Consider the following 12,728-nt stretch of genomic DNA (forward strand, 5'->3'; position numbering starts at 1 on the left):
GTAACATTCTGGCATTTTCTGTGTTCTCTTGGATTCCTCAGAGATGGTCTGAGAGGTTTCTAGAGCCCATCTTTGAGTTCCCTTCGGGCCCTGGGGTTCTGACAGCTGGACTTTTCCCATCTTCCTTGCCATCTTGGTCTTCCATCTCTCTGAACCAAGGTTGTTCTCTTATTCATGGTGAGGTCACTCACCTTGATGAAGATATGGAAATAAATTCAGAAGTTGAAGAATTCAACTTTATTTGTGGTGTGGTCATCTTCCCAAGCAGAGATATCTCTTATTATTATTATTTTTTTTAAGTTCTCCCCTCCTTTATTTTAATTCTTAGAAAATAGAAAGTTTTGTTTTATTTTGCTTTGCTTTAAGTAAACAAATCTCCGTTCTTTCTAGACTTTACCGTTTGCGGTCATTCGCGTGGGCCCATTCCACTGGGTTTGTGCTTGATGCATTTCTCATAATGGGAGCTCTGAATGCTCCCTGTGCTGTTACACTGGTTTGTTTCCACCAGCAATGTCAGACAGGTTCATTCCTGTGGCCCAGCTTTGCCCAGTTGTCTTGTGCCTGACTTGGGCACTTGGGCACTCAAAGATAACTTGAGAATGAGATCAGGCTTAACAGGAAAATGTGCTGTGATTGATAAGTGATGTCTGCCTGAACTGTTTAGGATGAATTTGCTAGCTAAGGTTAGGGTTTTTTTGTTTTTTTTTTTTTTTTTTTTACTTTTTCCTACAAGAGGATTTTGTAATTAACTCTCAGATTTTGCTTTCAGAGAGGCTCCTTCCCTTCTCCACTGGGCTGCCTTACAGATCTCAGGCCATTTTATTATCTCTGGCTTTTTTCTGAACTTTTAAAATGTGTTCTTGCTATGCTCATAATAAACTCTTGAAATCCCATGGTCATCTTTGCCCAAGGTTTCTTCCCTGTTTAAAGAAACATAAACAAAACTTGTTCTACCTTCTGACTCAGTAAAACCAGAGTAGCATTTCCTCTTAATTTTCTGAGAGATGAAACTGTCAGCCAAGGGAATTCAGACTTATTAAATGTTCTATTTTTCTGAATAAGATGTTCAAACATTTAGTTAGTGAGACGTATTCATCATGTAAGACTACATCTTGCCTCTCCTCCACGTTGGTGATCTGCTCTGGAAACCTCCAGCTCTGTTCCGTGGGCGGTCCCAACAGTAGCTTTTCCTTCTTTCCCTCCTTGATTCTCACCCAAATGGTTCTATTCTTATTCACATAGGCAGATTCTTTCTTTATGAATGTGGTACGGTAGGGCTTCTTATTACAGGTAACAAAATGCAAATTTATCTTAAAAGGGGAGGAGTTTATTGATCCATGGCACTGAAAAGTTCAGGATAACTACAGCTTTAGAAAACAGCTGTGGTCAAGGCTCAGACAGTATCATTGCACATCATCTCTCTCCCCACTGGGCTGGATTCATTCCTGAACTCCGTGTAGAGGTCCCTGGCAGATCTGGGGTCTGGTGGCTAGATGGCTGCAGTAGCCCCAGACTTAGGTCATTTGAGTTAAGTCCAGTAGGAAAGAACCAGAGTCTTACCCAAAAGCTCTGAGATCTCTTCTGATCAGACCGGCTTAGGTCACAGTGATTCCCCAAGTCACCTACCATGGTCCGGGAGTGCACGTGCTGACTGACACAGGCCTGAGATACATGCTTCACTTCTAGAACCTGACTGTAGGGACTGAGAGTGAGGTAGGGGTGCATTCCTAAGCGACGTTAGGGCTGTGGACAGAGGAAGGGGAAATGACTTGATGGGATGTGATAAATGATGTGCAAGCAACCAGTATCCAAGCCACTTCCTACTATATCGATTTCTTTTGCCTTAAGTACTGTCTCCTCCTAGGGTTTAGTCTCTGCAGTCGGACAGGCCAGAGTTTAAACGCAGCTCTGCTGCTACTTTCTAGCTGCGTCACTTGTGCAATTTAGGTATGCTTTTTAAACAAATTTTTCTAGCTCATCAAATTTTTGTAAAAATGAAATGAATGTGTAAAGTGCTTACTTCTCATGTTGCCTAAGACATAGCTGATACTCCATATCCAATATGCTAGCTCCCATAGGTTTTAACGCATCATTCTTTTTTTGCACCTGTCCAGTTTCATTGTTAATCCTCTGAATTACACGACGATGAATCTCCTGTGGGCACATCATACTCTCCTCCTCTCCAGGATGTGCCCATCCCTTAGCAGTGTGAGCTGTGGTTCAGCAACGCAGGCTTCCTGCAGGACCGTCCCTCAGCCTGCCCCTCACTGACCCCTCCTCCAGCCTCTTCCTACATTGTTCCTCTAACCCCAGAGGGAGCTGAGCACCCTTGCTGTGCTTCCTTCCGTTGTCCTCTTGTTCCCTACAGGCTTCAGGGTCTCTTGATGGTCAAGCATTCTTGAGCCCCCACCCCTTCTCCGTCAGGGACACTGAGCACTATGGCCAGAGCCCACCCTCTCCCTCCTTCTGTCCATGATTTCTTCTCCCTCATTTCCATGTTCTTCCACTTGCCAGATTTTGGATTCTGTTTTTTTATTCTCTACAGCCTCCTTGAAATCTGTCTTCCAAGTTCCTCCGTTGAACTGCCTTTTTTCCCCCTCTTATCTAAGGATGTCTTGTCCTATCCAAGAAGCTAAAGTACTAAGCAAGGAGGGCAGCTTATTGTTACAGTTCACAGAACTGACAAGCAGCTCAGATAGGAGGGCCTATCGGAAGGCAACTGACCTCTTTGTTTTCAGCTTCCCAACCTCTCTGGTCTCTACAAAGCTATGTGGTCTCAGTGTTACTATAGTCCTATCATGGAACTGAGAGAGCTTATAGTCCAGTCACTGTTAGAATAAAATCCAATCTCCTTAGTATGGCTTTTGATCCCTGGCTGGGTCTGTTCCCTGTAAGTCCTCTAGGCCTTGCCCATCTGCTCCCCTGGCCCTCACCCTTACTAGGACCACTCAGCACATCCTTCAGGGCCTAGCTTACTTGTATTTCTTTCTTCTTTGACTCTCAGTATGTTAGATGCTTCTGCTTATAGCACTGTGTCGTTCCTCATGCAGAGAACTTTCATGCTAAAGTTATGTTGGCCTGCTTTCTCTTTGTCACCCCCGCTAGACTGTAAGTTCCTTAGAAGTGAGAATGGTGCCTGGCACATAGTCAGTTAAAGGACGGTGCATGGATGTTTGGCTGGCTGGACAGGTGAGTGGTTAGGTCGATGAATGAAACTTCTCCCTGAGAGATGTTCAAATAGGGATTTGGGGTGTCTGAGAGCAGGCTGAGCACTGTTGTGGGACTGGTTGTGGGGATCAGCAGACTGATCTGCTCAGAAGTGGCCCACACGTTTCTGGCTCTCTCCACTCTATTCAGAGAATGGAATCTTTGGCCTTTCAGACCCTGACCACTTTGGTTAAAGTGTGACAGAACAATGCCTGAGGTTGGACAAGCTCCTTGGACCCTTGACAGAAGTAACTTATAGACATGCTTTCAACCCCAGTACAGGGCTAAGGAGTTGGATCAGATGGAATTTGAGTCCTGCTTATTTCACTGGTTGAGCTTCCCTGGTAGCTCAGACAGTAAAGAATCCACCTGCAATGTGCGAGACCGGGTTCAATCTTTGGGTTGGGGAGATCCCCTGGAGAAGGGAACGGCTATCCATTCCAGTATTCTTTCCTGGAGAATTCCATGGACAGAGGAACCTGGCAGGCTACAGTCCATGGGGTCACAAAGAGTCGGACACAACTGAGCAACTTTCATGTCACTGGTTGCATGATCAGGGCAAGTTGCTTTACCACTCTGAGCTTCGTGTTCATTACCTATAATAAAAGAATAATATTTCTAGCTTGGTGTGATGATAAGAGATAATATTTAAAGTCCTTTCGCTCAGGGTTTTACAATTAGTAAGTGCTCCCCATAATCCCTATCCTTCAGTAGAGACAATATATTTTCAGTAAGCTGGTGCTCATGTGAGTGCCCTCAGCCTCTCTGGGCTTGACAGTCCTGACCTTGCAAGATTGCTCTAGGGGTTAGAGATGGTCTGTGCTGGGTTCCTGGCACACAGTAGGACCCAGCATAAAACAGCCAAACATTGGCCACAAAAAATGAGTGACCCAGACTGGAACTGCCATAGACAGACTGAAAGTGAGTGAGCTCGGTGCGTGCCAGAACTCCAGACTGGCTCAGGTCGGGCTGTGGTAATTGAGCGTTACTCACCCAGGTAGAGGAAGAGGAAAGGATTCTCCAGGCAGGAGTGAACAAAGTGAGGAGAGCTGGCGGCCATTGTACATCTTTCCTTTCTCCTTTGTCTGGTTTGTCAGGTCCTTAAAACTTCACGAGGGACTTTGCCAGTCGCCACTGCTGAGAGGAGTGACGGCCTGAGCTTGGCAGTGTGGTGTTTCATTTGTCCTTCAGCCTCACTCTTCTCTGGGGGAGGACAGACCCACCTATTGTTTATTTACGGCAGAGCCTGAAAGGTAGCCAGCTATCTTCTCCCATCCCAGGGGAACTGCCCTAGTTAAGTCTGGGAAAAGAAGAAACCAACTTCTGTCTCCATTTTTCTCCAGACGTTTCTGTCATCAAATTTAGGAACTAATTCAAGTGAGCCAGCCTGCCTGTGGGCTTCCTAGAGACTCTGGACCCATTTGCTTCAGCCTTTTATACAAGGCTGTGGACTGCACAGGGTGGGTTTCAGCTTTTGAGCCCACTGTCCTCCTGAGCTTTGGGGTCAGTGCTCAGGACTTGGCATCTGTTGACACTGGCTGAGCTGGTTTTCCAGGACAGAATTTTTTTTTTCCCCAAACTTTAAACTTTTTTATTTTGTATTGGGTAGAGCTGATTAACATTGTTGTGATAATTTCAGGTGAACAGTGCAGGGACTCAGCCATACATATACACGAATCTATTCTCCCCAAACTCCCTCCCATCCAGGCTGCCACATAACACTGAGCAGAGTTCCCTGTGCTATTCAGTAGCTGGACAGGAACATCTGCCACCTGATGTTGAGACAAACACTCCAAGGATGTCAGTGGCCTGACCCTTGTTCCTGGGCTGTTAGTTTGGTCATTTAGGTATGGTGAGCAGGGAGGGATCCTCCAGTGGGACTGTGACAGATGGGCTGTGTCTGCCAACAGGACTGAAGTCCAGCTAAGTCCCTACAAGCTGTGTGTGGTTCCTTTTCTCGCTCAGGTCTTCACATGAGATTTCCGGTGTATGTGAAGTATCTGTGTAACATTAAGAAAGAAGTAAATATTATTCCTTATTTCCTGGTGAAATAAAGGGTTTGGAAGCAGAATAAAATAATAGTGTCAACTGCTTGGTATGATCTGTTAACTTCTGAGTTCTTGTGAAGGACAGGAATAAGATAGAAGTATCCTCAGCCTGAGATTTGTGCTCTTCCCACTTGCAGGGGAAAGCAAGGATTTTCTCTAAGCAGACATAAAATGTTGCTGTCACGTGCTGAAAATGGCCGGGGCAGGGCTCAGCCCCTTGTATCAGGGATTATGTTTGGTTGCCTGTGATAGAACAACTCAACTTAGAGCCGTGTAATCAAATTGGGTTTTAGTTTTCTCACTAACAGGAATGCACAGTTAGTTAGTTCTGACTCATATAGTAGCTCCATGATGCTGTCAGGGACCTGGGCTCTTTCTCACTTTCTACCCAGGTTTTGATAGGTGGCTTTCATCTGCATTTTTGTCACCTTGCATTCCAGTCTAGGTTCTAGGCGGGAATAAGGGAAAGGTTAGTCAAGCCAGGTAAGTGTTCTTTCTTTTAAAGGCTTTTCTGGGAGACCCATCCAACAATTTCTGCATACATCTTATTGGCCAGATTTATGTTATATGATCATCCCCAGCTCCAAGGGAGGTTAGGAAATGTGAGTTTTTTGTTGGGTACATTGCTGCTTTGAAAAAATGGGGGCAAGGAAGGAAAATATGTTGGAAGCTAGTACATTTATATTTGATGATGGCTTCCCTGGTGGCTCAGACAGTAAAGAATCTGCCTGCAAAGTGGGAGATCTGAGTTCGATCCCTGGGTCAGGAAGATCCCCTGGAGAAGAAATGGCATCCCACTCCAGTATTCCCGCCTGGAGAATGCCGTTCCATGGATGGAGGAGCCTGGCAGGATGCATTCCATGGGGTCACAGAGAGTCAGACATGACTGAGCAACTAACACACGCACTTTAGGTGCCAGACCCAGCGTAGTGCTCTTTCTGTGCATCGTCTCCTTTATTCCTCATAAGAACCCAAGGAGGTAGGGGTTGTTGTCCCCATTTTGCAGATGAGGAACCTGAGACCAGAGAGGTCAGGGAGTTGCCCAAGGTCACTCAGCTGCTATGGGCTGGAGCCAGCTGTTGAATCCAGGTCTGCCTGGCACTAATCCTACGCAGTCTGGGTTAGTCATGCTTGGAAAGTGACACATGTGGCCACAGTGATCACCAAATGTCAGGAATTCCTTGTGTTTTTAAATAGCCAGCGACACCAGGTACTCGCATCAGCAGTAACGACCTGCACAGGGAGGGCTGTTGTCGTCTTAGCTGAACATCAATGCCGTGCATGGCCCCTTCTCTGAATGACACGGCCACTGACAGCCGAGGGGTACGTCCTTCTTTCCCCACCACTGTGCTAAATTGAGCACTGCAGATGTATTGTGTGACAGGTCTCCTGATTTGAGAGGTCATGTGTTACATTGCAGGGAATTCAAAGAGACAGGGAGAAGACCAAAAAACACTTTTGCCTTAAATCCTGTAACTTAGTAAGTTAAATGTTTAAGTCAGGTAAGGTGGGGGAGTCGGGAACCTTCCCTTCACTTTTTTTACCTGTAGCCATAGACTGACTATTTTGGACACAAAGGCACATATCTTCTCTTGGGTAAGGCCCAACAGCTGTGGAAACAGGAGCTGTTGTTCATAACCCCAAGTCTTAGGGCCGGGTGGCAAGCAGACTCCCATTCTTTTAGGCACCCTATTAGGGTTTGTTTTGCAGTAAATGCTGGTGTCAATCTGAGAAAAAAGTTTATCTGAGAAAAAAGTTTTATCTTTCTCAGTTAACTTTATTTTTAGGACATATTAGCATGTGTTGGGATGTATACAATCATATATATACACAGACAGTAAGGATTAAGATTTATAGTTATAAGTTAACTCCAAGGTTAGAAAAGACTGGCAAACTCCATGATTTGGGATCGCTCAAGAGAACAGCATTAAATGTGGTTACTGTGATTAAATCAGGCTTTAGGGTTGTCTGGCTCTGGTAGCAGAGGCTATTTTCTATACTATATCCCTAAGTGCTCGCCTCAGTGGGAATGTATAGGTTCTCAGTAAAGACATGGAGGTTGAAAGAAAAATCCTCATTACAGTTGGTTGGGCTAAGATATTGTATCCATAACCCCTGGGTTCTGAAGTTGAAGAAATCCTCTCCTTTTTAATTTAAAATTTATTTTATTGAAATAGTTGATTTACAATGTGTTAATTTCTGCTGTATAGGAAAGTTATTCAGTTTTATATATGTATACACACACACACATATATATACATGCATATATATACACACACATATATATACATATTCTTTTTCATAATCTTTTCAATTATGGTTTATCAGAGGTTTCTGTATATAATTCCCTATGCTATTCAGTAGGACCTCATTGTTTATCCATTCTATATGTAATAGTGTAATAGTTTGCATCTGTTAATCCCAAACTCCCAATCCATCACACCCTTCCCTCCTGCCACTCCCCACCCCCACAACCGTAAATCTGTTCTGTGTCTGTGGGTCTGTTTCATAGACAGATTCATTTGTGTCATATTTTAGATTCCACATGTAAGTGATATCATGTGGTGTTCATCTTTCTCTTTTTGAATTACTTCACTTGTATGATTATCTCTAGGTCCATCCATGTTATTGCAAATGGCATTATTTCATTCTTTTTAATGGCTGAGTAATATTGCATTGTGTATGTGTACTACATCTTTATGCATTCGTCTGTCAGTTGAAGAAACCCTCTTTTCCCTTCAATCAGTGTCTTCCATTTCAGTGCATATTTGTTTCACTGCATATTTGTTTGCAGTGTTTCACTTTCACAGTGAAAGCATATTTCTTTCACTTTTATGACAAGGTGTGAAAAGAAAGAGAAAGTTAAAATTTATGAAGTGTACTTTGTAGAACAGAGTTGTCCCTTTAAAAACTTCCAGTAAGAATTACTTTTTCTGAAAATTCCCTGGCTGTCCAAAGGATAGGACTCCATGCTTTACTGCTCAAGGCTCGGGTTCAATCCTTGGTCAGGGAACTAAGATCCCACAAAGCCACATGGCACAGCCAAAAAAGAAAAAAATTACTTTTTCTTAAAAGTGTGGGCCCTTGAATATTTCACGTGTTTCTTCTACTAGAGGTTATAGACCCACCATACTTTAGGAATGGAAAGGTTCTTAAAAGTCACCATCTAAATATGTCAATATAAAATGATGTAATAGGACTCCTTCTACTGTGAGTAACAGAGCCCAAACTCAGACTAGCTTAAGTGAGAAACATTTATTAATGTACAACCAAAAAGTCCAAGGATATATCTGGTTTGCTGCTGCTGCTGCGTAGTCGCTTCAGTCGTGTCCGACTCTGTGCGACCCCATAGACGGCAGCCCACCCGGCTCCCCCGTCCCTGGGATTCTCCAGGCAAGAACACTGGAGTGGGTTGCCATTTCCTTCTCCAATGCATGAAAGTGAAAAGTGAAAGTGAAGTCACTCAGTCGTGTCTGACTCTTTGCGACCCCATGGACTGCAGCCTACCAGGCTCCTCCATCTATGGGATTTTCCAGGCAAGAGTACTGGAGTGGGGTGCCATTGCCTTCTCCGATATCTGGTTTAGGTATGGCTAAATCTAGGAGTTCAGGACAAGTCTTTAAGATTCTATTTCTCTCCATCTGCTTTCATTCTCAGATGTGTGTGTGCCTAAGTTGCTTCGGTTGTGTCTGACTCTGCTTCCCTGTGGACTGTAGCCTTCCAGGCTCCTCTGTTTGTGGGATTCTCCAGGCAAGAATACTGGAGTGGCTTGCCATGCGCTCTTCCACCAGGATCTTCCTGATCCAGGGATTGAACTCATGTCTCTTACATCTCCTGCATTGGCAGGCACGCTTTACCACTAGCACCACCTGGGAAGCCTCATTCTCAGATAGCTGTTTCCTATGTAGTTGCAGCAGCTCAAGACCAGCTCCAACCAAAGTCCCAGAACTAGCTCTGAATGGCCTGGATTGGGTGACCTGTCAGCCTGAGAGCCAGTCACTGAGACTTGGAGCCTCAGGTTGAAAGGGACCGGTAGAGTCAGCAGGACCTAAACTACAGGTACTGAGAGTGGGATAGGATGATCCCCAAGTGAAATTCAAACTGTGTTAGCAGAAGGGGTCGGAGATGGGGAAAGATGTCTCCCAGTGATGGATAGAGGAAGTCCAAAGAAGCTTTTTTTTCCCCCCAAAAGCTTTGGGCTTTCATGGAAAAGTAATGAGTACATGGGCTTCCCAAGTGGTGCAGTGTTAAAGAATCTGCCTACCAATTGCAGGAGATGTGGGTTCAATCTTTGGGTTGGGAAGATCATCTGGGGTGGAAATAGCAACCCACTCCAGTATTCTTGCCTGGAAAATTCCATGGACAGAGGAGCCTGGTGGTCTACAGTCCATGGGGTCACAGAACATCAAACATGACTGAGCACACACAGCACACAGGAGTAGTGCACAGACATGAGATATGAGATTGCTTTTCTCAGCTTCCATACCTGTGTTAAGGCTGACAGGCCAGCACACATGAAGAAGTAGACCTGTGTTAGGGGTGGTATTTTCACTTTATATTGACATTTTAACCAGCTCCCTGACTGGATGGATTCTGCCTTGAATCTGTGCTGATTATTGGTAGTTGAAGCTCTGAGGTTGTTGCAAGGACACCTGAGGTCTGGCCATTGAGATGTAAATGCAGCAGCACCTCTGATGTTCATTCTTCTGTTGAACCCTCAGCCTTGGCCATTTCAAGAAATGATGGACGTCAAGGCCAGGACCTTTTTACCAAGGAGTATAAGTCAACTGGCTGCCTCTCCAAGGGTCCATGGTAATTTTTCTGGTCCTTTTGAGCTAGGCTGGAGTGTGTTCCCCTGCCTCCTCAGTCTAAATTCTGCTAAGCATATGGAGCTGCTGCTGTGTCCCCAGTACCAAGTAATGAGGATGCAGATACAACTTGGACTCAAGGAGTAGGGAGAGAGGCAGCTTCCAGTGGGAGATGGGCCATGAAAGAGGCTCTCTTCTCTATGCCCTGGAAGCTCTTTAGCCTCAGCGCACATCCTCACCTGTCACCGCTACCCCCTTCTCTATAGTTTCCAGGTCTGCATGTGTGTCAGATCATAGACAAACAGATGGAGAGGCTGTAGAGAGTGGTGGCCCCAGTCCTTGGACTCTGCATTCTGCCTGGAATTAAGCCCTGGTGCCTCTTTTTCCCAGCAGGATGGTCTTGGGCAAATCATTTATCTTTTCTGTGCCTCAGTTTCCTTATCTCTGAAATCTGACTAATGATGCTTCAGAAAATTGTTATGTCCATGTTCTTACATTCCTGTTTGAGCAGTTCCTTGACAAGATAGCTAAGTGGTCATATCGAGAGATTGCCGTGCTGACTCTTCACTCAACATCTTGGATGACTGTTAATTATGCTGCTCATTGTATTTTGGGCTATGCTAGATGCCAGCGGGGGAGACCCTGGACTCAGGAACTTTCTATCCAAGCTAACCTGCCCCAGACAGACAGGCCATTTATTTGTTCAGTAGTTTATAGAGCTGCTATTCTGTACCATCATTATGTGGAAGTTCTGGGCATATGATGACTGGCCAGCTGGGCCTCAGGCCTGAAGAAACTCGTAGTCTACTTGGGCACTAGATGAGTAAACACGCAGTTATAGTCCAGTGTGATTAGTTTGACAGTGCAGTCAGCTAAGATCCTGATCTAGACTGGGACTGTGTGTAGGGTGGCTTCCTGGAGGAGGTGACATTTAAGCCAGATCCCAGAGGAGTAGAAGTTAGGCCAGCAGCATAAGGGAGTAGGCACGAAAGGGGCTCCAAGCAGAGGGAAGAGCCCATGCAAAGGCCTGGAGGTAATTGGAGTGTAAAGTGTGTTCTTTGGCAAGTCTTGGCTAGGGGTTCCAGTCTGGGCTGGACTGAACATGCTGTTGTCATTGCAGGGACACGGAGAAGGTGGAGCGGCAGGCGGTCCCCCAGGCCAACCACACAGAGTCCTGTCGAGAGTGTGGCCGTGTGGGACCCGGACATGCGAGGGATTGTCCTCACCGCAGCCACGAGGATTCCTTTGGATTCGAGAGGCGGGAGCAGGAGGAAGACCGGTACCGCTCCAGGGACCCACTGGAGGGCAAGCGGGACAGGAACAAGGCCAGGTCCCCATACTCACAAGTCGAAGAGGATGCCTTGTTCGTGGATTTACCCAGCGGCCCAAGAGGCCAGCAGGCTCAGCCCCAGCGGGCAGAGAGGAACGGAGTGCTGCCCGTCACGTCTGGCCCGGGAGAGCAGAATGGGACTGCTGGGTACCAGCGGGCCTTCCCTTCCAGGACCAACCCAGAGAAGCACAGCCAGAGGAAGAGTAGCCTGGCCCAAGTGGAGCAGTGGGCAAAGGCCCAGAAAGGGGACGGCAGGAGGTCAGTAACAGCTTCAGGATCACTGCTGCTAGTGAGCGTAATGACGTTGTAACAGTAGCTATCATTTCCCTAGCACAGGCTGGGTACAGGCTGGCCTTAAACTCTTTATCCCATTATCTTCATAAATCCCTGCAACAACCTTGCAAGGAAAGGTAAGAGCCTCAATTTATAAACAGAAACTGGGGCTTGGAGGAGTAGGGAACTTGCCTGTGGCACAAAGATTAGTGGCAAACACAGAGTTCAGAGTCTGTCCATGAGCCTGCCAAGCTCACTCGAGATTATATACAGAGTGGGGGTTCCCCATGCCCCGGGGAGCATGCCTTGAGACTGTCAGCTTATAGATAGTAGTTGGTCTTCTCCTCTTACTTCGCTACTTCTCTGCATCTGGGATATAGTTGTAGCAATTAAGAGTAAATAGAGATCCCTTTTTAATTCCAGGCATAGGGAAGTGCTCAGGCACTGTTGACATTCGGCTTTATTATACCCATTTCTTCAAGAAGTGGTTTTAATTATTTAGAGGGAAGACATTGCTTGCTATTTGCAAAGCACTGTCTGTATTTTATAATTTTAGATTCGTTAGGACACGTTTCTGAACGTGTAGCATTCAGGGTCACTCAGCTTTCCCAGTGTCCTTAGAAGCCGCTGTGTGCTGTCTAAACTGTGAAGACAGCAGGTCCCCGTCACCATCCTAAGGCTTCTAAAACAAGCCTTGGACTGGAGACAAGACAGCAAAGTTGTGGTCCGTTCAGAAAGTCTGCAGAGAAAGCAATGGCACCCCACTCCAGTACTCTTGCCTTGAAAATCCCATGGACGGAGGAGCCTGGTAGGCTGCAGTCCATAGGGTCACTAGAGTCGGACGCGACCGAGCGACTTCACTTTCACTTTTCACTTTCATGCATTGCAGAAGGAAATGGCAACCCACTCCAGTGTTCTTGCCTGGAGAATCCTGGGGACGGGGGAGCCTTGTGGGCTGCCATCTGTGGGGTCGCACAGAGTCGGACACAACTGAAGTGACTTAGCAGCAGCAAAAAGTCTGTAATCTGATCCAGGTGGTCTGTTGTGAGGTTAAATGGTGAA

General features: G+C 46.0%; 1 protein-coding gene across 9 annotated transcripts in view; it reads left to right on the top strand.

Moving 5' to 3' along the window:
- PLEKHA7 (pleckstrin homology domain containing A7) overlaps positions 1–12,728 on the top strand; it is a 228,872-nt gene that overhangs the window by 166,588 nt on the left and 49,556 nt on the right. For all 9 annotated transcript variants that reach the window (XM_024975785.2, XM_024975786.2, XM_024975788.2 and 6 more), the window contains one exon: positions 11,184–11,651. In XM_024975785.2, the coding sequence (XP_024831553.2) occupies positions 11,184–11,651 (468 nt within the window). The remainder of the gene's footprint in view (positions 1–11,183; positions 11,652–12,728) is intronic.

The sequence above is a fragment of the Bos taurus genome, chromosome 15 (genome assembly GCF_002263795.3).
Source record: "Bos taurus isolate L1 Dominette 01449 registration number 42190680 breed Hereford chromosome 15, ARS-UCD2.0, whole genome shotgun sequence".
NCBI lineage: Eukaryota > Metazoa > Chordata > Mammalia > Artiodactyla > Bovidae > Bos > Bos taurus.